This window comes from Pleurodeles waltl, chromosome 11, assembly GCF_031143425.1.
Source record: "Pleurodeles waltl isolate 20211129_DDA chromosome 11, aPleWal1.hap1.20221129, whole genome shotgun sequence".
NCBI lineage: Eukaryota > Metazoa > Chordata > Amphibia > Caudata > Salamandridae > Pleurodeles > Pleurodeles waltl.
In genome coordinates this window covers 1011730558-1011752183 of record NC_090450.1, presented here as the reverse complement: position 1 = coordinate 1011752183, position 21626 = coordinate 1011730558, and the positions used below count along the sequence as shown (strand labels likewise).

General features: G+C 55.6%; 1 protein-coding gene across 1 annotated transcript in view; it reads left to right on the top strand.

Annotated features, from left to right (window-relative positions):
- GLT1D1 (glycosyltransferase 1 domain containing 1) overlaps nucleotides 1-21626 on the top strand; it is a 472314-nt gene that overhangs the window by 221603 nt on the left and 229085 nt on the right. The window contains exon 5 of the mRNA XM_069215368.1: nucleotides 5877-5913. Within this exon, the coding sequence (XP_069071469.1) occupies nucleotides 5877-5913 (37 nt within the window). The remainder of the gene's footprint in view (nucleotides 1-5876; nucleotides 5914-21626) is intronic.

The window sequence follows — 21626 nt, the reverse complement described above, 5'->3', positions numbered from 1 at the left end:
CGTAGGGTGTCTGTACACCTGGGCTCCGTAGGGTCTCTCTGTACAGCTGGAGACTGCAGGGCGTGTCTGTACACCTGGGCTCCGTAGGGTGTCTGCACACCTGGGCTCCGTAGAGTCTCTCTGTACAGCTGGAGACTGCTGGGCGTGTCTGTACACCTGGGCTCCGTAGGGTGTCTGTACACCTGGAGACTGCAGGGCGTGTCTGCACACCTGGGCTACGTAGGGTGTCTGTACACCTGGGCTCCGTAGGGTCTCTCTGTACAGCTGGAGACTGCAGGGCGTGTCTGTACACCTGGGCTCCATAGGGTGTCTGTACACCTGGAGACTGCGGGGCGTGTCTGCACACCTGGGCTCCGTAGGGTGTCTGTACACCTGGGCTCCGTAGGGTCTCTCTGTTCAGCTGGAGAGTGCAGGGCGTGTCTGTACACCTGGGCTCTGTAGGGTGTCTGTACACCTGGGCTCCGTAGGGTCTCTCTGTACAGCTGGAGACTGCTGGGCATGTCTGTACACCTGGGCTCCGTAGGGTGTCTGTACACCTGGAGACCGCAGGGTCTCTCTGTACAGCTGGAGACTGCAGGGCGTGTCTGTACACCTGGGCTCCGTAGGGTGTCTGTACACCTGGGCTCCGTAGGGTCTCTCTGTACACCTGGAGACTGCAGGGCGTGTCTGTACACCTGGGCTCCGTAGGGTGTCTGTACACCTGGGCTCCGTAGGGTCTCTCTGTACAGCTGGAGACTGCAGGGCGTGTCTGTACACCTGGGCTCCGTAGGGTGTCTGTACACCTGGAGACTGCAGGGCGTGTCTGTACACCTGGGCTCTGTAGGGTGTCTGTACACCTGGGCTCCGTAGGGTCTCTCTGTACAGCTGGAGACTGCAGGGCGTGTCTGTACACCTGGGCTCCGTAGGGTGTCTGTACACCTGGGCTCCGTAGGATCTCTCTGTACAGCTGGAGACTGCAGGGCGTGTCTGTACACCTGGGCTCCGTAGGGTGTCTGTACACCTGGGCTCCGTAGGATCTCTCTGTACAGCTGGAGACTGCAGGGCGTGTCTGTACACCTGGGCTCCGTAGGGTGTCTGTACACCTGGAGACCGCAGGGTCTCTCTGTACAGCTGGAGACTGCAGGGCGTGTCTGTACACCTGGGCTCCGTAGGGTGTCTGTACACCTGGGCTCCGTAGGGTGTCTGTACACCTGGAGACCCCAGGGTCTCTCTGTACACCCGGAAGTAGGTCCAGGCCGCTAGTGATCTCTGCAGGGTCACCGCACCCCTGTTTGGTGCCAGCCTCCCACCGAGACATCAGTGGGTGCCAGCCCCTCTCTCCCACCGATCCCACCCCAGTGCTGTCCCCCAGAGGTCAGCAGCGCCCTCAGGCTAAGCATCTCTAAAGCTGTTGTTCATAGGGAGGACATTTATAAAAAGTACCAATGAAGTAGTTCACTGTTGAATGTTTCTGCAGACACAAGAAATACTACTCGCAGGTTTGCACGGGATAGATGGGCCAGAATCTGCCTTTTTATTTTTAATATTTTCCTTCGGGCCATAGGGCCTTCTCTCCTGACATAACAAGTGTAATATTCATGCAGGAGGCACAGAAGTACCGTGAGATTCTGGCACATGGGCATCATTAAAACTGTGATCCCAGCATGTGCGCGCGACACCGCAAGAGGGTTTATCAGCCCCCGGGAGACGTCTTATTACAAGTATAACTCCTCGCTGACAACAGCGACAACAAACTGTAATACTAACCATGTAATAAAAACAAAGAACTACCCGAGAGAGGGCGGCCGCGGAGACCTGGGCATCGCAGCCAGTCCGGGTGGTTGGAGTCTGTCTGGTGCCAAAAAGCCACATGCCGTCACCTTAAGGCGTTCTTCAACGTGGAGAAACTTAGTTTATCCAGTAGGTTTATTAAGCGCTACGACGCGGTTTTGCATTGCATCAGAGCGCTTTAGCACCTGACAAAGTGTCTTTGATCAGATGAGATGCTTGGAAGATGTTCTGCGGGTGCGCCCCCCTACTCTATGAGGCTGACTTGTAAGTTACTCCCAGTGGCTGAGTGTCCAGGCATTCTGAGGTCCCTTGGGGCAGGTTCTTTCTCAAGTTTTGTTTCAGGGGCTTCCAGGCCTCTCATGGACTTGCTTCTGTGTTTCAGCTGTGTCAGCATCGCCGGGCAGGCGTTGAGCACGGGTTACTTTTCGTTGTGTAGGGCATTGCCAGTTTTTTCATGAATTCTGGAGATTGTCTCAGACAGTCTTTGCCCAGAGTGAAAAACATTGATCTTGCCCATTGGGTCCACTGGGAGCCACCTGGTCTCTTTAGGGTTGGGTTCACACTCGCTTCAATGCACACTCTGCCCTCTTGATATTGTAGAGTTTCCCTCCATCTTCTTCCAGACCCTGATTATCCAGAGTTGTGGTTGTGAAGATGACCCATGACCAAAGCTCTTCTGTGCTCCACTTGGTCTTTGATTTCGAGTATTTGGAGGGTTCCTCAAAGCAAGAGGACCTAGGTGGTCACACTTGGGGACAATCAAGGGATCCTAGTAGACAAGTAACCCCTGGTCGCTTCATGTCGCGGCAGATGACCAAGGACATTTCAAGAGGTGGCAACTAGTTAGGTCCTGCTCATTGCCAACATCTGCTTTTCTTCTCTTCCTCCACCCGGGATCTCACCTTCATCCAGTGAACCACCTGGTCGATGAGCGAGAAGATGCTGTCCTGCTTTGCTTGTCTGTTTTCCATCTGGTAGTGGATTTGTTGATCATCCATGTACATCTTGAAGTTCATCAGTCACTGCCTAATTCGCTGTCATAGATGACCGGTGCATTCTGCACAGTACTCTTGAAGATGGCAGCGTCACACAAGCCCCAGTTAAAGACTGAATCCATGCGGCCCGTAGACTCCGATTCTTTATTCAGACTTTGCAGTCACTGCCCCTCGTCCACCACATCACACGTGGCGGACAGATCAACCAGTAAAAGTTTTGTTGTCCTGTCTTTGTCAATGGAGGGCAGATGCTTTTTTTGATGGTGGCAACTTTGGAATCTTACCCTGTTCGGTGGTCAAAACATTGCCAGATGGTGGTGGTTAGGTCAGGATGCTGTTTGAGTTGTCTTATGAGGATCTTATAGTAGAAATTGGATGGTATTTTACCACCATTTTTGGGTCCGCTCAGTGTTTGTTCAGGAAGAAGGGTGGAGAGTAATGAAGCACTGTTCAGAGGGCGGTGGATGAGTCTATTTAGAAGAACAGTCTTCATTGTACTCGTAATGTTCACAGTGAGTTGACTTGCATGGCTGAGCATGATCTTCCAGGTAAATTGTACAGTTTTATCATTATTTCTTGGATTCAATGTTCAAAATGTGGTGAAGGAAGGTTCTGGTGAAGCTGGAGTGATGAATGGATACTGAGGCATTTTAATTTGTTGAGACTGAGTCAATGATTTTGGGCTCGAAAAACTGCAATAAATCTTTCTGATGTTATTGTTGTGATGTACAAAAATACATGTCTTGGGCCCTTCCTGATGCATTTAGCAAAGTAAGCCTTTTTATATCTCTTGATGGCTTGGAGGTTGCCTCTGTGGTTTGTAGTCCTCTACGGTTAGTGATTGAAGCCTTTTGCCCTCTGCGGTATGACAGGTAGCTACACCCCAGGCAGTTCCTCACTTTACCACATCTTGGTGGTTTTGGAAGCAGACTTTCCTATTTTGGTTGCTCCCATCCTGCTCATAGCAGTTGTAATCATGAATGAATGGTTCTCCAGCAGTGTAGTAGGGGCTGCTGAGTCCTTTGGGTTGCGCTTGGTTCATGCAGTACTCTGCTGATGCTTCTGCCCGACATTGCTGGGCAGTGGGCTTCTACTTATATAGGTGTTTGTCATATTCTGTGTGTAGGAAGCTGATGCAGTGGTGCCTGCAGCCAACGTACTTAGAAAGCCACTGGGGCTCCGAATGGTCACCACGAAGGTGTTGTCTAAAAAGCGTGACCTGCCTGGTCACCGCAGCTCCACAAGTTGTTCACAACACTCAGGTTTAGCAGGCGGACATAAAACAATGGCTAGTTGTCTGGAGTTTCCTAGGGTGTGACTGGGCACTAGATAGAGATTGTGTCACGCCGTGTGTGTGTTGAGCTGGTAGCTCCTTTCTTTTCTCATTAATGATCAGAATTCTCTTGCTTATTGTTTGCGCAAGAATCAAGAGTTCAGGATTCTGTTGTAGAAACATTTGGGGTGTATCCTGTGGTGGAGTAATCCACATGTGATGAATGAGCTTTTAAAGTTGAGTGTGACTACATACTGAATGATGTGCATAGTGTGGCTCAGTGCAAGATCACCTAGCAATGTAGACATGAACTACACCCCCCACAATTCCCTCTTCAGCCCCTCACCCACCCACTAAGCCTCTCTCTTTCTTTGGATAATCTTGATCTTGGAAAGACCCTCCTCAAGAATGACAATTCATCTGAGTGAGTGTTGAAAAGATTGAACTCTGTGCGTGGACATGATGTTCCTCAAGGTTGGGCTTAAGCACTGTTGTGTTCTGGTCTCGTTAGGATCTTAGGACTGATGGAGTTCTAGGTTTGGGGGTTCTGGTAATCTTCTATTATGCCACCAGGGGTTGGACATCAGAGACTTCACTCCCAGTAAACCATCCATGTCCCGGATCTATGAAAAGCAGAGCGCTAGTGAGAGGCTGAAGATGCTGAACCCCTCCTGTACTCTGATGGGCTAACCAGATATTGAGTCAGGGGGATTGTGGTAATATAAAGAGGTCAGCCGGGAGGGCGGGTTCTCTAATCTACTTTCTATGGTGGTAGCATTGATTGTTGCAATTGAGGCGATAAGGCCTGTGTCGTGGGGTTAGAAGTCCTGATTCTTCCCTCTTTAAGAAGCAACAAAACGGTCGAGGGTGGCCACTAGCGAGATTGTAGACTAAGGGTTGCCCACCTATTTAAAGAAGTTCCTGCTGCTTTCACTAGGTGGCGCTGGTACCGGCAGGTTGGTAATGAGTAATGTTTTATGTATGACTCTCTTGCAAGATCCAGTGTTTGTCTTTCATCCTTCTTAGTATTTAAACAAGGAGTCCTGGCCCTGCTGGCACAGAGCACCCCAGCCTCTTACCACACAGGAATAGACATCTTTGAAAACTCAGATAATGTTAATGTGAACTTTATTCATCTCCCAGGTCGGCGCACTAGAAGCCCAGCGGGGAATAAAACCTGTGCTCTGTTTGCCCTAGCATGACCCCACCACTGGGGTTCACTTCTGAATCTTAAGTTATTACATTTAAAATCGAATTAAATGCAGCAGGGCCTGTTCTGTGCGTATTATGTTAGTTATATGTGGAAACATCTGCTGCGTTAGCATCAGTCTCACGCTGCCCCATGAGGCGAACTTCGTTGTTCTGATATACAACATTAGGTTTTACACACATGGCGCAGCTCAGGGCGGGTTTACTGATGAGCGATGTGCCAAAGAAGTAATCTCATAAATGTACAACATGACACACGTCACCACAGGACGGAAGTACCCAGTTCACACTCTTGTGGTAAATGAGGCTAGCAGTGCCTTTGTGTCACTGCTCAGTCCCACCGTCAGGCATCACCCACAGGCTGCTTCTCTTCTGAACTTGTGTTTTATGATGATGACACTAGTTTCTTTTACTCAGTCTCATTAATTACACTTTGTATTTTGTGGTAGCGTTTGTATAGCGCTTTCTTGCCCCATAGGAGAGCCCAGAGCACTTTCTGGGTGGCTGGGTTATGCTGGGTTATGCATGGTTGGAAGAGTGTCGGTTTGTTGTTTTGTGTAGTAGCACAGCGTCGTGACTGAGGCTCAGAGGTTGGCTCCACTTAAAACTTTTTTTCTTTTCATTTACAGCCACATTGTAGAAGTAAAATCTACATCCAGCCTCAAGGTAAGCATTTGAGAGTGGCATGACAGTCTCTTGGGTGTCGGGCGCTCTTCTGACTGTCTCTGACCTCCCACTGGTGGCACCCCCACGGGCTCTGTGTTGGCCCCTTCCTTTTCCTCCATACAGTGATGTCCACTCCAAGCTTATGTTCCACTTCTCATGGCAAGAGGTGCATGCCTGTACATGGATTGTTTTCCACAATCTCCTCCGGCTCTTCACGCTCCCCACATTCCTCTCTGTGTCGCTGCTCAACACATTCTCCACTCTCATACCACATTTAGCAAGACTCCATTGCAGACAGAGTGAAACCTCAATTTGCTGTTTTTTAGCTTCTCACATCCATTTCTTTTGCTTCTGGACCACCTTTCCATTCTGTCCAACATCCTAGAAAGACTGTAGATGGTCCTCCGTGGGTCACCGAACTCATATCTTTGCTAGCTTTCCAGAATCATAGACAAGGCCCAACTTCATCCATTCTTGCCAGAAGGTGAGGCACTCGCATTGCATGTCCCTTCCACTGGGCTTGAGACTGGTGACACAAAGTAACTCCAGCTCCCGTGGTCTCCTCCATACTTGTGGGTCACGCTGTGACTCTCCCATGGTCTCTTCTACACACTGTCACTCTCCCATGGTCTTCCCTACACCGGTGGGCGCCACTGTCACTCACCCATAGTCTCCTCTACACCAGTGGGGCACACTGTGATCCCCCTCTTCATGGTCTCCTCTACACCCGTGGGTCACACTGTGACTCTCTCCATGGTCTCCTCTACACCCGTGGGTCACACTGTGACTCCCTCTCCACGGTCTCCTCTTCACCCGTGGGTCACACTGTGACTCCCTCTCCATGGTCTCCTCTACACCTGTGGGTCACACTGTGACTCCCTCTCCATGGTCTCCTCTACACCCGTGGGTCACACTGTGACTCCCTCTCCACGGTCTACTCTTCACCCGTGGGGCACACTGGGACTCCCTCTCCACAGTCTCCTCTACACCCGTGGGTCACACTGTGACTCCCTCTCCGCGGTCTCCTCTACACCCGTGGGTCACACTGTGACTCCCTCTCCACGGACCCTCTACACCTGTGGGTCAGACTGTGACTCCCTCTCCACAGTCTCCTCTACACCTGTGGGTCACACTGTGACTCCCTCTCCACGGTGTCCTCTACACCCGTGGGTCACACTGTGACTCTCTCCATGGTCTCTTCTACACCCGCGGGGCACACTGTGACTCTCTCCATGGTCTCCTCTACACCGGGGTCACACTGTGACCCCCTCTCCATGGTCTCTACTACACCTGTGGGTCACACTATGACTCCCTCTCCATGGAGGCCTCTACACCCGTGGGTCACACTGTGACTCTCTCCATGGTCTCTTCTACACCCGCGGGTCACACTGTGACTCTCTCCATGGTCTCCTGTACACCCGCGGGTCACACTGTGACTCTTTCTCCATGGTCTCCTCTACACCCGCGGGTCACACAGTGACTCTCTCCATGGTCTCCTGTACACCCGCGGGTGTCTCATTGTGACTCTCTCCATGGTCTCCTCTACACCCGTGGGTCACACTGTGACTCTCTCCATGGTCTCCTCTACACCCGTGGGTCACACTGTGACTCTCTCTCCATGGTCTCCTCTACACCGGTGGGTCACACTGTCACTCCCTCTTCATGGTCTCCTCTACACCCGTGGGTCACACTGTGACTCTCTTCATGGTCTCCTCTACACCCGTTGGTCACACTGTGACTCTTTCTCCACGGTCTCCTCTACACCCGTGGGTCACACTGTGACTCTCTCCATGGTCTCCTGTACACCCGCGGGTCTCACTGTGACTACACCCGCGGGTCACACTGTGACTCTCTCCATGGTCTCCTCTACACCCGCGGGTCACACTGTGACTCTGTCTCCATGGTCTACTCTACACCCGAGGGTCACACTGTGACCCTCTCCATGGTCTCCTCTACACCAGCAGGTCTCACTGTGACTCTACACCCGCAGTTCACACTGTGACTCTCTCCCATGGTCTCCTCCACACCTGTGGGTCACACTGTGACTCTCTCCATGGCCTCCTCTACACCCGTGGGTCACACTGTGACTCCCTCTCTATGGACTCCTTAACACCCGTGGGTCACACTGTCACTCCCTCTCCATTGTCTCCTCTACACCCGTGGGTCACACTGTGACTCTCTCCATGGTCTCCTCTACACCCGTGGGTCACACTGTGACTCTCCCATGGTCTCCTCTACACCCGTGGGTCACACTGTGACTCCCTCTCCACGGTCTCCTCTACACCAGTAGGTCACACTGTGACTCTCTCCATGGTCTCCTCTACACCCGTGGGTCACACTGTGACTCTCTCCATGGTCTCCTCTACACCCGTGGGTCACACTGTGAACCTCTCCATGGTCTCCTCTACACCGGCGGGTCTCACTGTGACTCTACACCCGTGGGTCACACTGTGACTCTCTCCCATGGTCTCCTCCACACCCGTGGGTCACACTGTGACTCTCTCCATGGTCTCCTCTACACCCGTGGGTCACACTGTGACTCTCTCTCCATGGTCTCCTCTACACCGGTGGGTCACACTGTCACTCCCTCTTCATGGTCTCCTCTACACCCGTGGGTCACACTGTGACTCTCTTCATGGTCTCCTCTACACCCGTTGGTCACACTGTGACTCTCTCCATGGTCTCCTCTACACCCATGGGTCTCACTGTGACTCTCTCCATGGTCCCCTCTACACCCGTGGGTCACACTGTGACTCCCTCTCCATGGTCTCCTCTACACCCGTGGGTCACACTGTGACTCTCTCTCTATGGTCTCCTCTACACCCGTGGGTCTCACTGTGACTCTCCCATGGTCTCCTCTACACCGGTGGGTCACACTGTGACTCCCTCTCCATGGTCTCCTCTACACCCATGGTTCACACTGTGACTCTCTCCATGGTCTCCTCTACACCCGTGGGTCACACTGTGACCCCCTTTCCATGATCTCCTCTACAGCCGCGGCTCACACAGTGACTCTTCCATGGTCTCCTCTACACCCGCGGGTCACACTGTGACACTCTCTCCATGGTCTCCTCTACACCCGTGGGTCACACTGTGACTCCTTCTCCATGGTCTCCTCTACACCCGTGGGTCACACTGTGACTCCCTCTCCATGGTCTCCTCTACACCCGTGGGTCACACTGTGACTCCCTCTCCATGGTGTCCTCTACACCCGCGGCTCACACTGTGACTCTCTCCATGGTCTCCTCTACACCCGTGGGTCACACTGTGACTCTCTCCATGGTCTCCTCTACACCCGTGGGTCACACTGAGACTCTCTCTCATGGTCTCCTCTACACCCGAGGGTCACACTGTGTTTCTCTCTCCATGGTCTCCTCTACACCCGTGGGTCGCACTGTGACTCTCTCCATGGTCTCCTCTACACCCGTGGGTCACACTGTGACTCCCTCTCCATGGTCTCTTCTACCCCCACGGGTCACACTGTGACTCTCCCTTGGTCTCCTCTACACCCGTGGGTCACACTGTGGCTCCCTCTCTGTGGTCTCCTCTACACCTGTGTGTCACACTGTGACTCTCTCCCGTGGTCTCCTCTACACCCGTGGGTCACACTGTGACTCCCTCTACATGGTCTCCTCTACACCTGTGGGTCACACTGTGACTCCCTCTCCATGGTCTCCTCTACAACCGTGGGTCACACTGTGACTCTCTCCATGGTCTCCACTACACCCGTGGGTCACACTGTGACCCCCTCTCCATGGTCTCCTCTACACCCGTGGGTCACACTGTGGCTCTCTCATTGGTCTCCTCTACACCCGTGGGTCACACTGTGACTCCATCTCTGTGGTCTCTTCTACCCCCACGGGTCACACTGTGACTCTCCCTTGGTCTCCTCTACACCTGTGGGTCACACTGTGGCTCCCTCTCTGTGGTCTCCTCTACACCCGTGGGTCACACTGTGACTCTCTCCATGGTCTCCTCTACACCCGTGGGTCACACTGTGGCTCCCTCTCTGTGGTCTCCTCTACACCCGTGGGTCACACTGTGACTCTCTCCCGTGGTCTCCTCTACACCCGTGGGTCGCACTGTGACTCCCTCTACATGGTCTCCTCTACACCTGTGGGTCACACTGTGACTCCCTCTCCATGGTCTCCTCTACAACCGTGGGTCACACTGTGACTCTCTCCATGGTCTCCACTACACCCGTGGGTCACACTGAGACCCCCTCTCCATGGTCTCCTCTACACCCGTGGGTCACACTGTGGCTCTCTCATTGGTCTCCTCTACACCCGTGGGTCACACTGTGACTCCCTCTCCATGGTCTCTTCTACCCCCACGGGTCACACTGTGACTCTCCCTTGGTCTCCTCTACACCCGTGGGTCACACTGTGGCTCCCTCTCTGTGGTCTCCTCTACACCCGTGGGTCACACTGTGTCTCTCTCCCGTGGTCTCCTCTACACCCGTGGGTCACACTGTGACTCCCTCTACATGGTCTCCTCTACACCTGTGGGTCACACTGTGACTCCCTCTCCATGGTCTCTTCTACCCCCACGGGTCACACTGTGACTCTCCCTTGGTCTCCTCTACACCCGTGGGTCACACTGTGGCTCCCTCTCTGTGGTCTCCTCTACACCCGTGGGTCACACTGTGACTCTCTCCCGTGGTCTCCTCTACACCCGTGGGTCACACTGTGACTCCCTCTACATGGTCTCCTCTACACCTGTGGGTCACACTGTGACTCCCTCTCCATGGTCTCCTCTACAACCGTGGGTCACACTGTGACTCTCTCCATGGTCTCCACTACACCCGTGGGTCACACTGTGACCCCCTCTCCATGGTCTCCTCTACACCCGTGGGTCACACTGTGGCTCTCTCATTGGTCTCCTCTACACCCGTGGGTCACACTGTGACTCCATCTCTGTGGTCTCTTCTACCCCCACGGGTCACACTGTGACTCTCCCTTGGTCTCCTCTACACCCGTGGGTCACACTGTGGCTCCCTCTCTGTGGTCTCCTCTACACCCGTGGGTCGCACTGTGACTCTCTCCATGGTCTCCTCTACACCCGTGGGTCACACTGTGGCTCCCTCTCTGTGGTCTCCTCTACACCCGTGGGTCACACTGTGACTCTCTCCCGTGGTCTCCTCTACACCCGTGGGTCACACTGTGACTCCCTCTACATGGTCTCCTCTACACCTGTGGGTCACACTGTGACTCCCTCTCCATGGTCTCCTCTACAACCGTGGGTCACACTGTGACTCTCTCCATGGTCTCCACTACATCCGTGGATCACACTGAGACCCCCTCTCCATGGTCTCCTCTCCACCCGTGGGTCACACTGTGGCTCTCTCATTGGTCTCCTCTACACCCGTGGGTCACACTGTGACTCCCTCTCCATGGTCTCTTCTACCCCCACGGGTCACACTGTGACTCTCCCTTGGTCTCCTCTACACCCGTGGGTCACACTGTGGCTCCCTCTCTGTGGTCTCCTCTACACCCGTGGGTCACACTGTGACTCTCTCCTGTGGTCTCCTCTACACCCGTGGGTCACACTGTGACTCCCTCGCCATGGTCTCCTCTACACCTGTGGGTCACACTGTGACTCCCTCTCCATGGTCTCCTCTACAACCGTGGGTCACACTGTGACTCTCTCCATGGTCTCCACTACACCCGTGGGTCACACTGTCACTCCCTCTCCATGGTCTCCACTACACCCGTGGGTCACACTGTGACTCCCTCTCCATGGTCTCCTCTACACCCGTGAGTCACACTGTGACTCTCTCCATGGTCTCCTCTACACCTGTGGGTCACACTGTGACTCTCCCATGGTCTCCTCTACACCCGTGGGTCACACTGTGACTCTCTCTCCATGGTGTCCTCTACACCCGCGGCTCACACTGTGACTCTCTCCATGGACTCCTGTACACCCGTGGGTCACACTGTGTTTCTCTCTCCATGGTCTCCTCTACACCCGTGGGTCGCACTGTGACTCTCTCCATGGTCTCCTCTATACCCGTGGGTCACACTGTGACCCTCTCCATGGTCTCCACTACACCCGTGGGTCACACTGTGACTCTCTCCATGGTCTCCTCTACACCCGTGGGTCACACTGTGACTGTCTCCATGGTCTCCTCTACACCCGTGGGTCACACTGTGACTCTCTCCATGGTCTCCTCTACACCCTTGGGTCACACTGTGACTCTCTCCTATGGTCTCCTCTACACCCGTGGGCCACACTGTGACTCTCTCTATGGTCTCCTCTACACCCGTGGGTGTCACTGTGACTCTCTCCATGGTCTCCTCTACACCTGTGGGTCACACTGTGACCCCATCTCCATGGTCTCCTCTACACCCGTGGGTCACACTGTGACTCTCTCCATGGTCTCCACTACACCCGTGGGTCACACTGTGACTCCCTCTCCATGGTCTCCTCTACACCCGTTGGTCATACTGTGACTCTCTCAATGGTCTCCTCTACACCTGTGGGTCACACTGTGACCCCCTCTCCATGGTCTCCTTTACACCCGTGGGTCACACTGTGACTCCCTCTCCATGGTCTCCTCTGCACCTGTGGGTTGCACTGTGACTCTCTCCATGGTCTCCTCTACACCCGCGGGTCACACTATGCCTCTACACCCGCGGGTCACACTGTGACTCTCTCCCATGGTCTCCTCCACACCCACAGTTCACACTGTGACTCTCTCCCATGGTCTCCTCCACACCTGTGGGTCACACTGTGACTCTCTCCCGTGGTCTCCTCTACACCCGTGGGTCACACTGAGACTCCCTCTCCATGGTCTCCTCTACACCCGTGGGTCACACTGTGACTCTCTCTCCATGGTCTCCACTACACCCGTGGGTCACAGTGACTCTCTCTCCATGGCCTCCTCTACACCCGCGGGTCACACTGTGACTCTCTCTCCATGGTCTCCTCTACCCCCACGGGTCATACTGTGATTCTCTCCCATGGTCTCCTCCACACCCGCAGTTCACACTGTGACTCTCTCCCATGGTCTCCTCCACACCTGTGGGTCACACTGTGACTCTCTTCCGTGGTCTCCTCTACACCCGTGGGTCACACTGAGACTCCCTCTCCATGGTCTCCTCTACACCCGTGGGTCACACTGTGACTCTCTCTCCATGGTCTCCGCTACACCCGTGGGTCACACTGAGACTCCCTCTCCATGGTCTCCTCTACACCCGTGGGTCACACTGTGACTCTCTCTCCATGGTCTCCTCCACACCCGTGGGTCACACTGTGACTCTCTCCATGGTCTCCTCCACACCCGTGGGTCACACTGTGACTCTCTCCTGTGGTCTCCTCCACACCCGTGGGTCACACTGTGACTCCCTCTCCATGGTCTCCTCTACACCCGTGGGTCACACTGTGACTCTCTCCATGGTCTCCTCCACACCCGTGGGTCACACTGTGACTCTCTCCATAGTCTCCTCTACAACCGTGGGTCACACTGTGGCTCCCTCTCCATGGTCTCCTATACACCCGTGGGTCACACTGTGACTCTCTCCATAGTCTCCTCTACACCCGTGGGTCACACTGTGACTCTCTCCCTTGGTCTCCTCCACACCCGTGGGTCACACTGTGTCTCCCTCTCCATGGTCTCCTCTACACCCGCGGGTCACACTGTGACTCTCTCCATGGTCTCCTCTACACCCGTGGGTCACACTGTGACTCTCTCCCGTGGTCTCCTCCACACCCGTGGGTCACACTGTGACTCCCTCTCCATGGTCTCCTCTACACCCGCGGGTCACACTGTGACTCCCTCTCCATGGTCTTCTCCACACCCGTGGGTCACACTGTGACTCTCTCCATAGTCTCCTCTACAACCGTGGGTCACACTGTGACTCTCTCCCGTGGTCTCCTCCACACCCGTGGGTCACACTGTGACTCCCTCTCCATGGTCTCCTCTACACCCGCGGGTCACACTGTGACTCTCTGCATGGTCTCCTCTACACCTGTGGGTCACACTGTGACCCCATCTCCATGGTCTCCTCTACACCCGTGGGTCACACTGTGACTCTCTCCATGGTCTCCACTACACCCGTGGGTCACACTGTGACTCCCTCTCCATGGTCTCCTCTACACCCGTTGGTCATACTGTGACTCTCTCAATGGTCTCCTCTACACCTGTGGGTCACACTGTGACCCCCTCTCCATGGTCTCCTTTACACCCGTGGGTCACACTGTGACTCCCTCTCCATGGTCTCCTCTGCACCTGTGGGTTGCACTGTGACTCTCTCCATGGTCTCCTCTACACCCGCGGGTCACACTGTGCCTCTACACCCGCGGGTCACACTGTGACTCTCTCCCATGGTCTCCTCCACACCCACAGTTCACACTGTGACTCTCTCCCATGGTCTCCTCCACACCTGTGGGTCACACTGTGACTCTCTCCCGTGGTCTCCTCTACACCCGTGGGTCACACTGAGACTCCCTCTCCATGGTCTCCTCTACACCCGTGGGTCACACTGTGACTCTCTCTCCATGGTCTCCACTACACCCGTGGGTCACAGTGACTCTCTCCATGGCCTCCTCTACACCCGCGGGTCACACTGTGACTCTCTCTCCATGGTCTCCTCTACCCCCACGGGTCATACTGTGATTCTCTCCCATGGTCTCCTCCACACCCGCAGTTCACACTGTGACTCTCTCCCATGGTCTCCTCCACACCTGTGGGTCACACTGTGACTCTCTTCCGTGGTCTCCTCTACACCCGTGGGTCACACTGAGACTCCCTCTCCATGGTCTCCTCTACACCCGTGGGTCACACTGTGACTCTCTCTCCATGGTCTCCGCTACACCCGTGGGTCACACTGAGACTCCCTCTCCATGGTCTCCTCTACACCCGTGGGTCACACTGTGACTCTCTCTCCATGGTCTCCTCCACACCCGTGGGTCACACTGTGACTCTCTCCATGGTCTCCTCCACACCCGTGGGTCACACTGTGACTCTGTCCTGTGGTCTCCTCCACACCCGTGGGTCACACTGTGACTCCCTCTCCATGGTCTCCTCTACACCCGTGGGTCACACTGTGACTCTCTCCATGGTCTCCTCCACACCCGTGGGTCACACTGTGACTCTCTCCATAGTCTCCTCTACAACCGTGGGTCACACTGTGGCTCCCTCTCCATGGTCTCCTATACACCCGTGGGTCACACTGTGACTCTCTCCCTTGGTCTCCTCCACACCCGTGGGTCACACTGTGTCTCCCTCTCCATGGTCTCCTCTACACCCGCGGGTCACACTGTGACTCTCTCCATGGTCTCCTCTACACCCGTGGGTCACACTGTGACTCTCTCCCGTGGTCTCCTCCACACCCATGGGTCACACTGTGACTCCCTCTCCATGGTCTCCTCTACACCCGCGGGTCACACTGTGACTCCCTCTCCATGGTCTCCTCCACACCCGTGGGTCACAATGTGACTCTCTCCATAGTCTCCTCTACAACCGTGGGTCACACTGTGACTCTCTCCCGTGGTCTCCTCCACACCCGTGGGTCACACTGTGACTCCCTCTCCATGGTCTCCTCTACATCCGCGGGTCACACTGTGACTCTCTCCATAGTCTCCTCTAAACCCGTGGGTCACACTGTGACTCTCTCCATGGTCTCCTCCACACCTGTGGGTCACACTGTGACTCCCTCTCCATGGTCTCCTCTACAACCCTGGGTCACACTGTGACTCTCTCTCCACGGTCTCCTCTACAACGGTGGGTCACACTGTGACTCCCTCTCCATGATGTCCTCTACACCCGTGGATCACACTGTGACCCCCTCTCCATGGTCTCCTCTACACCCGTGGGTCACACTGTGACTCTCTCTCCATGGTCTCCTCTACCCCCGCGGGTCACACTGTGACTCTCTCCCATGGTCTCCTCCACACCCGCAGTTCACACTGTGACTCTCTCCCATGGTCTCCTCCACACCTGTGGGTCACACTGTGACTCTCTCCCGTGGTCTCCTCTACACCCGTGGGTCACACTGAGACTCCCTCTCCATGGTCTCTTCTACACGCGTGGGTCACACTGTGACTCTCTCTCCATGGTCTCCTCTACACCCGCGGGTCACACTGTGACTCTCTCTCCATGGTCTCCTCTACCCCCGCGGGTCACACTGTGACTCTCTCCCATGGTCTCCTCCACACCCGCAGTTCACACTGTGACTCTCTCCCATGGTCTCCTCCACACCTGTGGGTCACACTGTGACTCTCTCCCATGGTCTCCTCTACACCCGTGGGTCACACTGAGACTCCCTCTCCATGGTCTCCTCTACACCCGTGGGTCACACTGTGACTCTCTCTCCATGGTCTCCACTACACCCGTGGGTCACAGTGACTCTCTCTCCATGGCCTCCTCTACACCCGCGGGTCACACTGTGACTCTCTCTCCATGGTCTCCTCTACCCCCTCGGGTCATACTGTGATTCTCTCCCATGGTCTCCTCCACACCCGCAGTTCACACTGTGACTCTCTCCCATGGTCTCCTCCACACCTGTGGGTCACACTGTGACTCTCTTCCGTGGTCTCCTCTACACCCGTGGGTCACACTGAGACTCCCTCTCCATGGTCTCCTCTACACCCGTGGGTCACACTGTGACTCTCTCTCCATGGTCTCCGCTACACCCGTGGGTCACACTGAGACTCCCTCTCCATGGTCTCCTCTACACCCGTGGGTCACACTGTGACTCTCTCTCAATGGTCTCCTCCACACCCGTGGGTCACACTGTGACTCTCTCCATGGTCTCCTCCACACCCGTGGGTCACACTGTGACTCTGTCCTGTGGTCTCCTCCACACCCTTTGGGTCACACTGTGACTCCCTCTCCATGGTCTCCTCTACACCCGTGGGTCACACTGTGACTCTCTCCATGGTCTCCTCCACACCCGTGGGTCACACTGTGACTCTCTCCATAGTCTCCTCTACAACCGTGGGTCACACTGTGGCTCCCTCTCCATGGTCTCCTATACACCCGTGGGTCACACTGTGACTCTCTCCATAGTCTCCTCTACACCCGTGGGTCACACTGTGACTCTCTCCCTTGGTCTCCTGCACACCCGTGGGTCACACTGTGTCTCCCTCTCCATGGTCTCCTCTACACCCGCGGGTCACACTGTGACTCTCTCCATGGTATCCTCTACACCCGTGGGTCACACTGTGACTCTCTCCCGTGGTCTCCTCCACACCCGTGGGTCACACTGTGACTCCCTCTCCATGGTCTCCTCTACACCCGCGGGTCACACTGTGACTCCCTCTCCATGGTCTCCTCCACCCCCGTGGGTCACACTGTGACTCTCTCCATAGTCTCCTCTACAACCGTGGGTCACACTGTGACTCTCTCCCGTGGTCTCCTCCACACCCGTGGGTCACACTGTGACTCCCTCTCCATGGTCTCCTCTACACCCGCGGGTCACACTGTGACTCTCTCCATAGTGTCCTCTAAACCCGTGGGACACACTGTGACTCTCTCCATGGTCTCCTCCACACCTGTGGGTCACACTGTGACTCCCTCTCCATGGTCTCCTCTACAACCCTGGGTCACACTGTGACTCCCTCTCCACCGTCTCCTCTACAACGGTGGGTCACACTGTGACTCCCTCTCCATGATGTCCTCTACACTCGTGGATCACACTGTGACCCCCTCTCCATGGTCTCCTCTACACCCGTGGGTCACACTGTGACTCTCTCTCCATGGTCTCCTCTACCCCCGCGGGTCACACTGTGACTCTCTCCCATGGTCTCCTCCACACCCGCAGTTCACACTGTGACTCTCTCCCATGGTCTCCTCCACACCTGTGGGTCACACTGTGACTCTCTCCCGTGGTCTCCTCTACACCCGTGGGTCACACTGAGACTCCCTCTCCATGGTCTCTTCTACACGCGTGGGTCACACTGTGACTCTCTCTCCATGGTCTCCTCTACACCCGCGGGTCACACTGTGACTCTCTCTCCATGGTCTCCTCTAAACCCGTGGGTCACACTGTGACTCTCTCAATGGTCTCCTCCACACCTGTGGGTCACAATGTGACTCCCTCTCCATGGTCTCCTCTACAACCCTGGGTCTCACTGTGACTCCCTCTCCACGGTCTCCTCTACAACAGTGGGTCACACTGTGACTCCCTCTCCATGATGTCCTCTACACCCGTGGATCACACTGTGACCCCCTCTCCATGGTCTCCTCTACACCTGTCGGTCACACTGTGACTCTCTCTCCATGGTCTCCTCTACCCCCGCGGGTCACACTGTGACTCTCTCCCATGGTCTCCTCCACACCCGCAGTTCACACTGTGACTCTCTCCCATGGTCTCCTCCACACCTGTGGGTTACACTGTGACTCTCTCCCGTGGTCTCCTCTACACCCGTGGGTCACACTGAGACTCCCTCTCCATGGTCTCTTCTACACGCGTGGGTCACACTGTGACTCTCTCTCCATGGTCTCCTCTACACCCGCGGGTCACACTGTGACTCTCTCTCCATGGTCTCCTCTACCCCCGCGGGTCACACTGTGACTCTCTCCCATGGTCTCCTCCACACCCGCAGTTCACACTGTGACTCTCTCCCATGGTCTCCTCCACACCTGTGGGTCACACTGTGACTCTCTCCCGTGGCCTCCTCTACACCCGTGGGTCACACTGAGACTCCCTCTCCATGGTCTCCTCTACACCCGTGGGTCACACTGTGACTCTCTCTCCATGGTCCCCACTACACCCGTGGGTCACACTGTGACTCTCTCTCCATGGTCTCCTGTACACCCGTGGGTCACACTGTGACTCTCTCCATGGTCTCCTCCACACCCGTGGGTCACACTGTGACTCTCTCCCGTGGTCACCTCCACACCCGTGGGTCACACTGTGACTCCCTCTCCATGGTCTCCTCTACACCCGCGGGTCACACTGTGACTCCCTCTTCATGGTCTCCTCTACACCCGTGGGTCACACTGTGACTCTCTCCATGGTCTCCTCCACACACGTGGGTCACACTGTGACTCTCTCCATAGTCTCCTCTACAACTGTGGGTCACACTGTGGCTCCCTCTCCATGGTCTCCTATACACCCGTGGGTCACACTGTGACTCTCTCCCTTGGTCTCCTCCGCACTTGTGGGTCACACGGTGACTCCCTCTCCATGGTCTCCTCTACACCCGCGGGTCACACTGTGACTCTCTCCATGGTCTCCTCTACACCCGTGGATCACACTGTGAATCTCTCCCGTGGTCTCCTCCACACCCGTGGGTCACACTGTGACTCCCTCTCCATGGTCTCCTCTACACCCGCGAGTCACACTGTGACGCTCTCCATAGTCTCCTCTACACCCGTGGGTCACACTGTGACTCTCTCCATGGTCTTCTCCACACCTGTGGGTCACACTGTGACTCCCTCTCCATGGTCTCCTCTACAACCGTGGGTCACACTGTGACTCCCTCTCCACGGTCTCCTCTGCAACGGTGAGTCACACTGTGACTCCCTCTCCATGATGTCCTCTACACCCGTGGATCACACTGTGACCCCCTCTCCATGGTCTCCTCTACACCCGTGGGTCACACTGTGACTCCCTCTCCACGGTCTCCTCTACAACGGTGGGTCACACAGTGACTCTCTCCATGGCCTCCTCTTCACCCGCGGGTCACACTGTGACTCTCTCCATGGTCTCCTCTACACCCGTGGGACACACTGTGACTCTCTCCGCGGTCTCCTCTACACCCGTGGGATACACTGTGACTCCCTCTCCATGGTCTCCTCAACACCCGTGGGTCACACTGTGACTCTCCCATGGTCTCCTCTACACCCGTGGGTCTCACTGTGTCTCTCTATGGTCTCCTCTACACCTGCGGGTCACATTGTGACTCTACACCCGTGGGTCACACTGTGACTCTCCCATGGTCTCTTCTACACCCGTGGGTCACACTGTGACTCTCTCCATGGTCTCCTCCACACACGTGGGTCACACTGTGACTCTCTCCATAGTCTCCTCTACAACTGTGGGTCACACTGTGGCTCCCTCTCCATGGTCTCCTATACACCCGTGGGTCACACTGTGACTCTCTCCCTTGGTCTCCTCCGCACTTGTGGGTCACACTGTGACTCCCTCTCCATGGTCTCCTCTACACCCGCGGGTCACACTGTGACTCTCTCCATGGTCTCCTCTACACCCGTGGATCACACTGTGAATCTCTCCCGTGGTCTCCTCCACACCCGTGGGTCACACTGTGACTCCCTCTCCATGGTCTCCTCTACACCCGCGAGTCACACTGTGACGCTCTCCATAGTCTCCTCTACACCCGTGGGTCACACTGTGACTCTCTCCATGGTCTTCTCCACACCTGTGGGTCACACTGTGACTCCCTCTCCATGGTCTCCTCTACAACCGTGGGTCACACTGTGACTCCCTCTCCACGGTCTCCTCTGCAACGGTGAGTCACACTGTGACTCCCTCTCCATGATGTCCTCTACACCCGTGGATCACACTGTGACCCCCTCTCCATGGTCTCCTCTACACCCGTGGGTCACACTGTGACTCCCTCTCCACGGTCTCCTCTACAACGGTGGGTCACACAGTGACTCTCTCCATGGCCTCCTCTTCACCCGCGGGTCACACTGTGACTCTCTCCATGGTCTCCTCTACACCCGTGGGACACACTGTGACTCTCTCCGCGGTCTCCTCTACACCCGTGGGATACACTGTGACTCCCTCTCCATGGTCTCCTCAACACCCGTGGGTCACACTGTGACTCTCCCATGGTCTCCTCTACACCCGTGGGTCTCACTGTGTCTCTCTATGGTCTCCTCTACACCCGCGGGTCACATTGTGACTCTACACCCGTGGGTCACACTGTGACTCTCCCATGGTCTCTTCTACACCCGTGGATCTCACTGTGTCTCTCTATGGTCTCCTCTACACCCGCGGGTCACATTGTGACTCTACACCCGGGGGTCACACTGTGACTCTCTCCCATGGTCTCCTCCACACCCGTGGGTCACACTGTGACTCTCTCCATGGTCTCCTCTACACCCGTGGGTCACACTGTGACTCTCTCCATGGTCTCCTCTACAACCGTGGGTCACACTGTGACTCTCTCCCATGGTCTCCTCTACACCGGTTGGTCACATTGTGACTCTCTCCATGGTCTCCTCTACACCCGTGGGTCACACTGTGACTCTCCCATGGTCTCCTCTACACCCGTGGGTCACACTGTGACTCTCTCCATGGTCTCCTCTACAACCGTGGGTCACACTGTGACTCTCTCCCATGGTCTCCTCTACACCGGTTGGTCACATTGTGACTCTCTCCATGGTCTCCTCTACACCCGTGGGTCACACTGTGACTCTCTCCCTTGGTCTCCTCCACACCCGTGGGTCACACTGTGACTCCCTCTCCATGGTCTCCTCTACACCTGCGGGTCACACTGTGACTCTCTCCATGGTCTCCTCTACACCCGTGGGTCACACTGTGACTCTCTCCATGGTCTCCTCCACACCCATGTGTCACACTGTGACTCTCCCATGGTCTCCTCTACACCCGTGGGTCACACTGTGACTCTCTCCATGGTCTCCTCTACACCCGCGGGTCACACTGTGACTCTCTCCATGGTCTCCTCTACACCCGTGGGTCACACTGTGACTCTCTCCTGTGGTCTCCTCCACACCTGTGGGTCACACTGTGACTCCCTCTCCATGGTCTCCTCTACACCCGCGGGTCACAATGTGA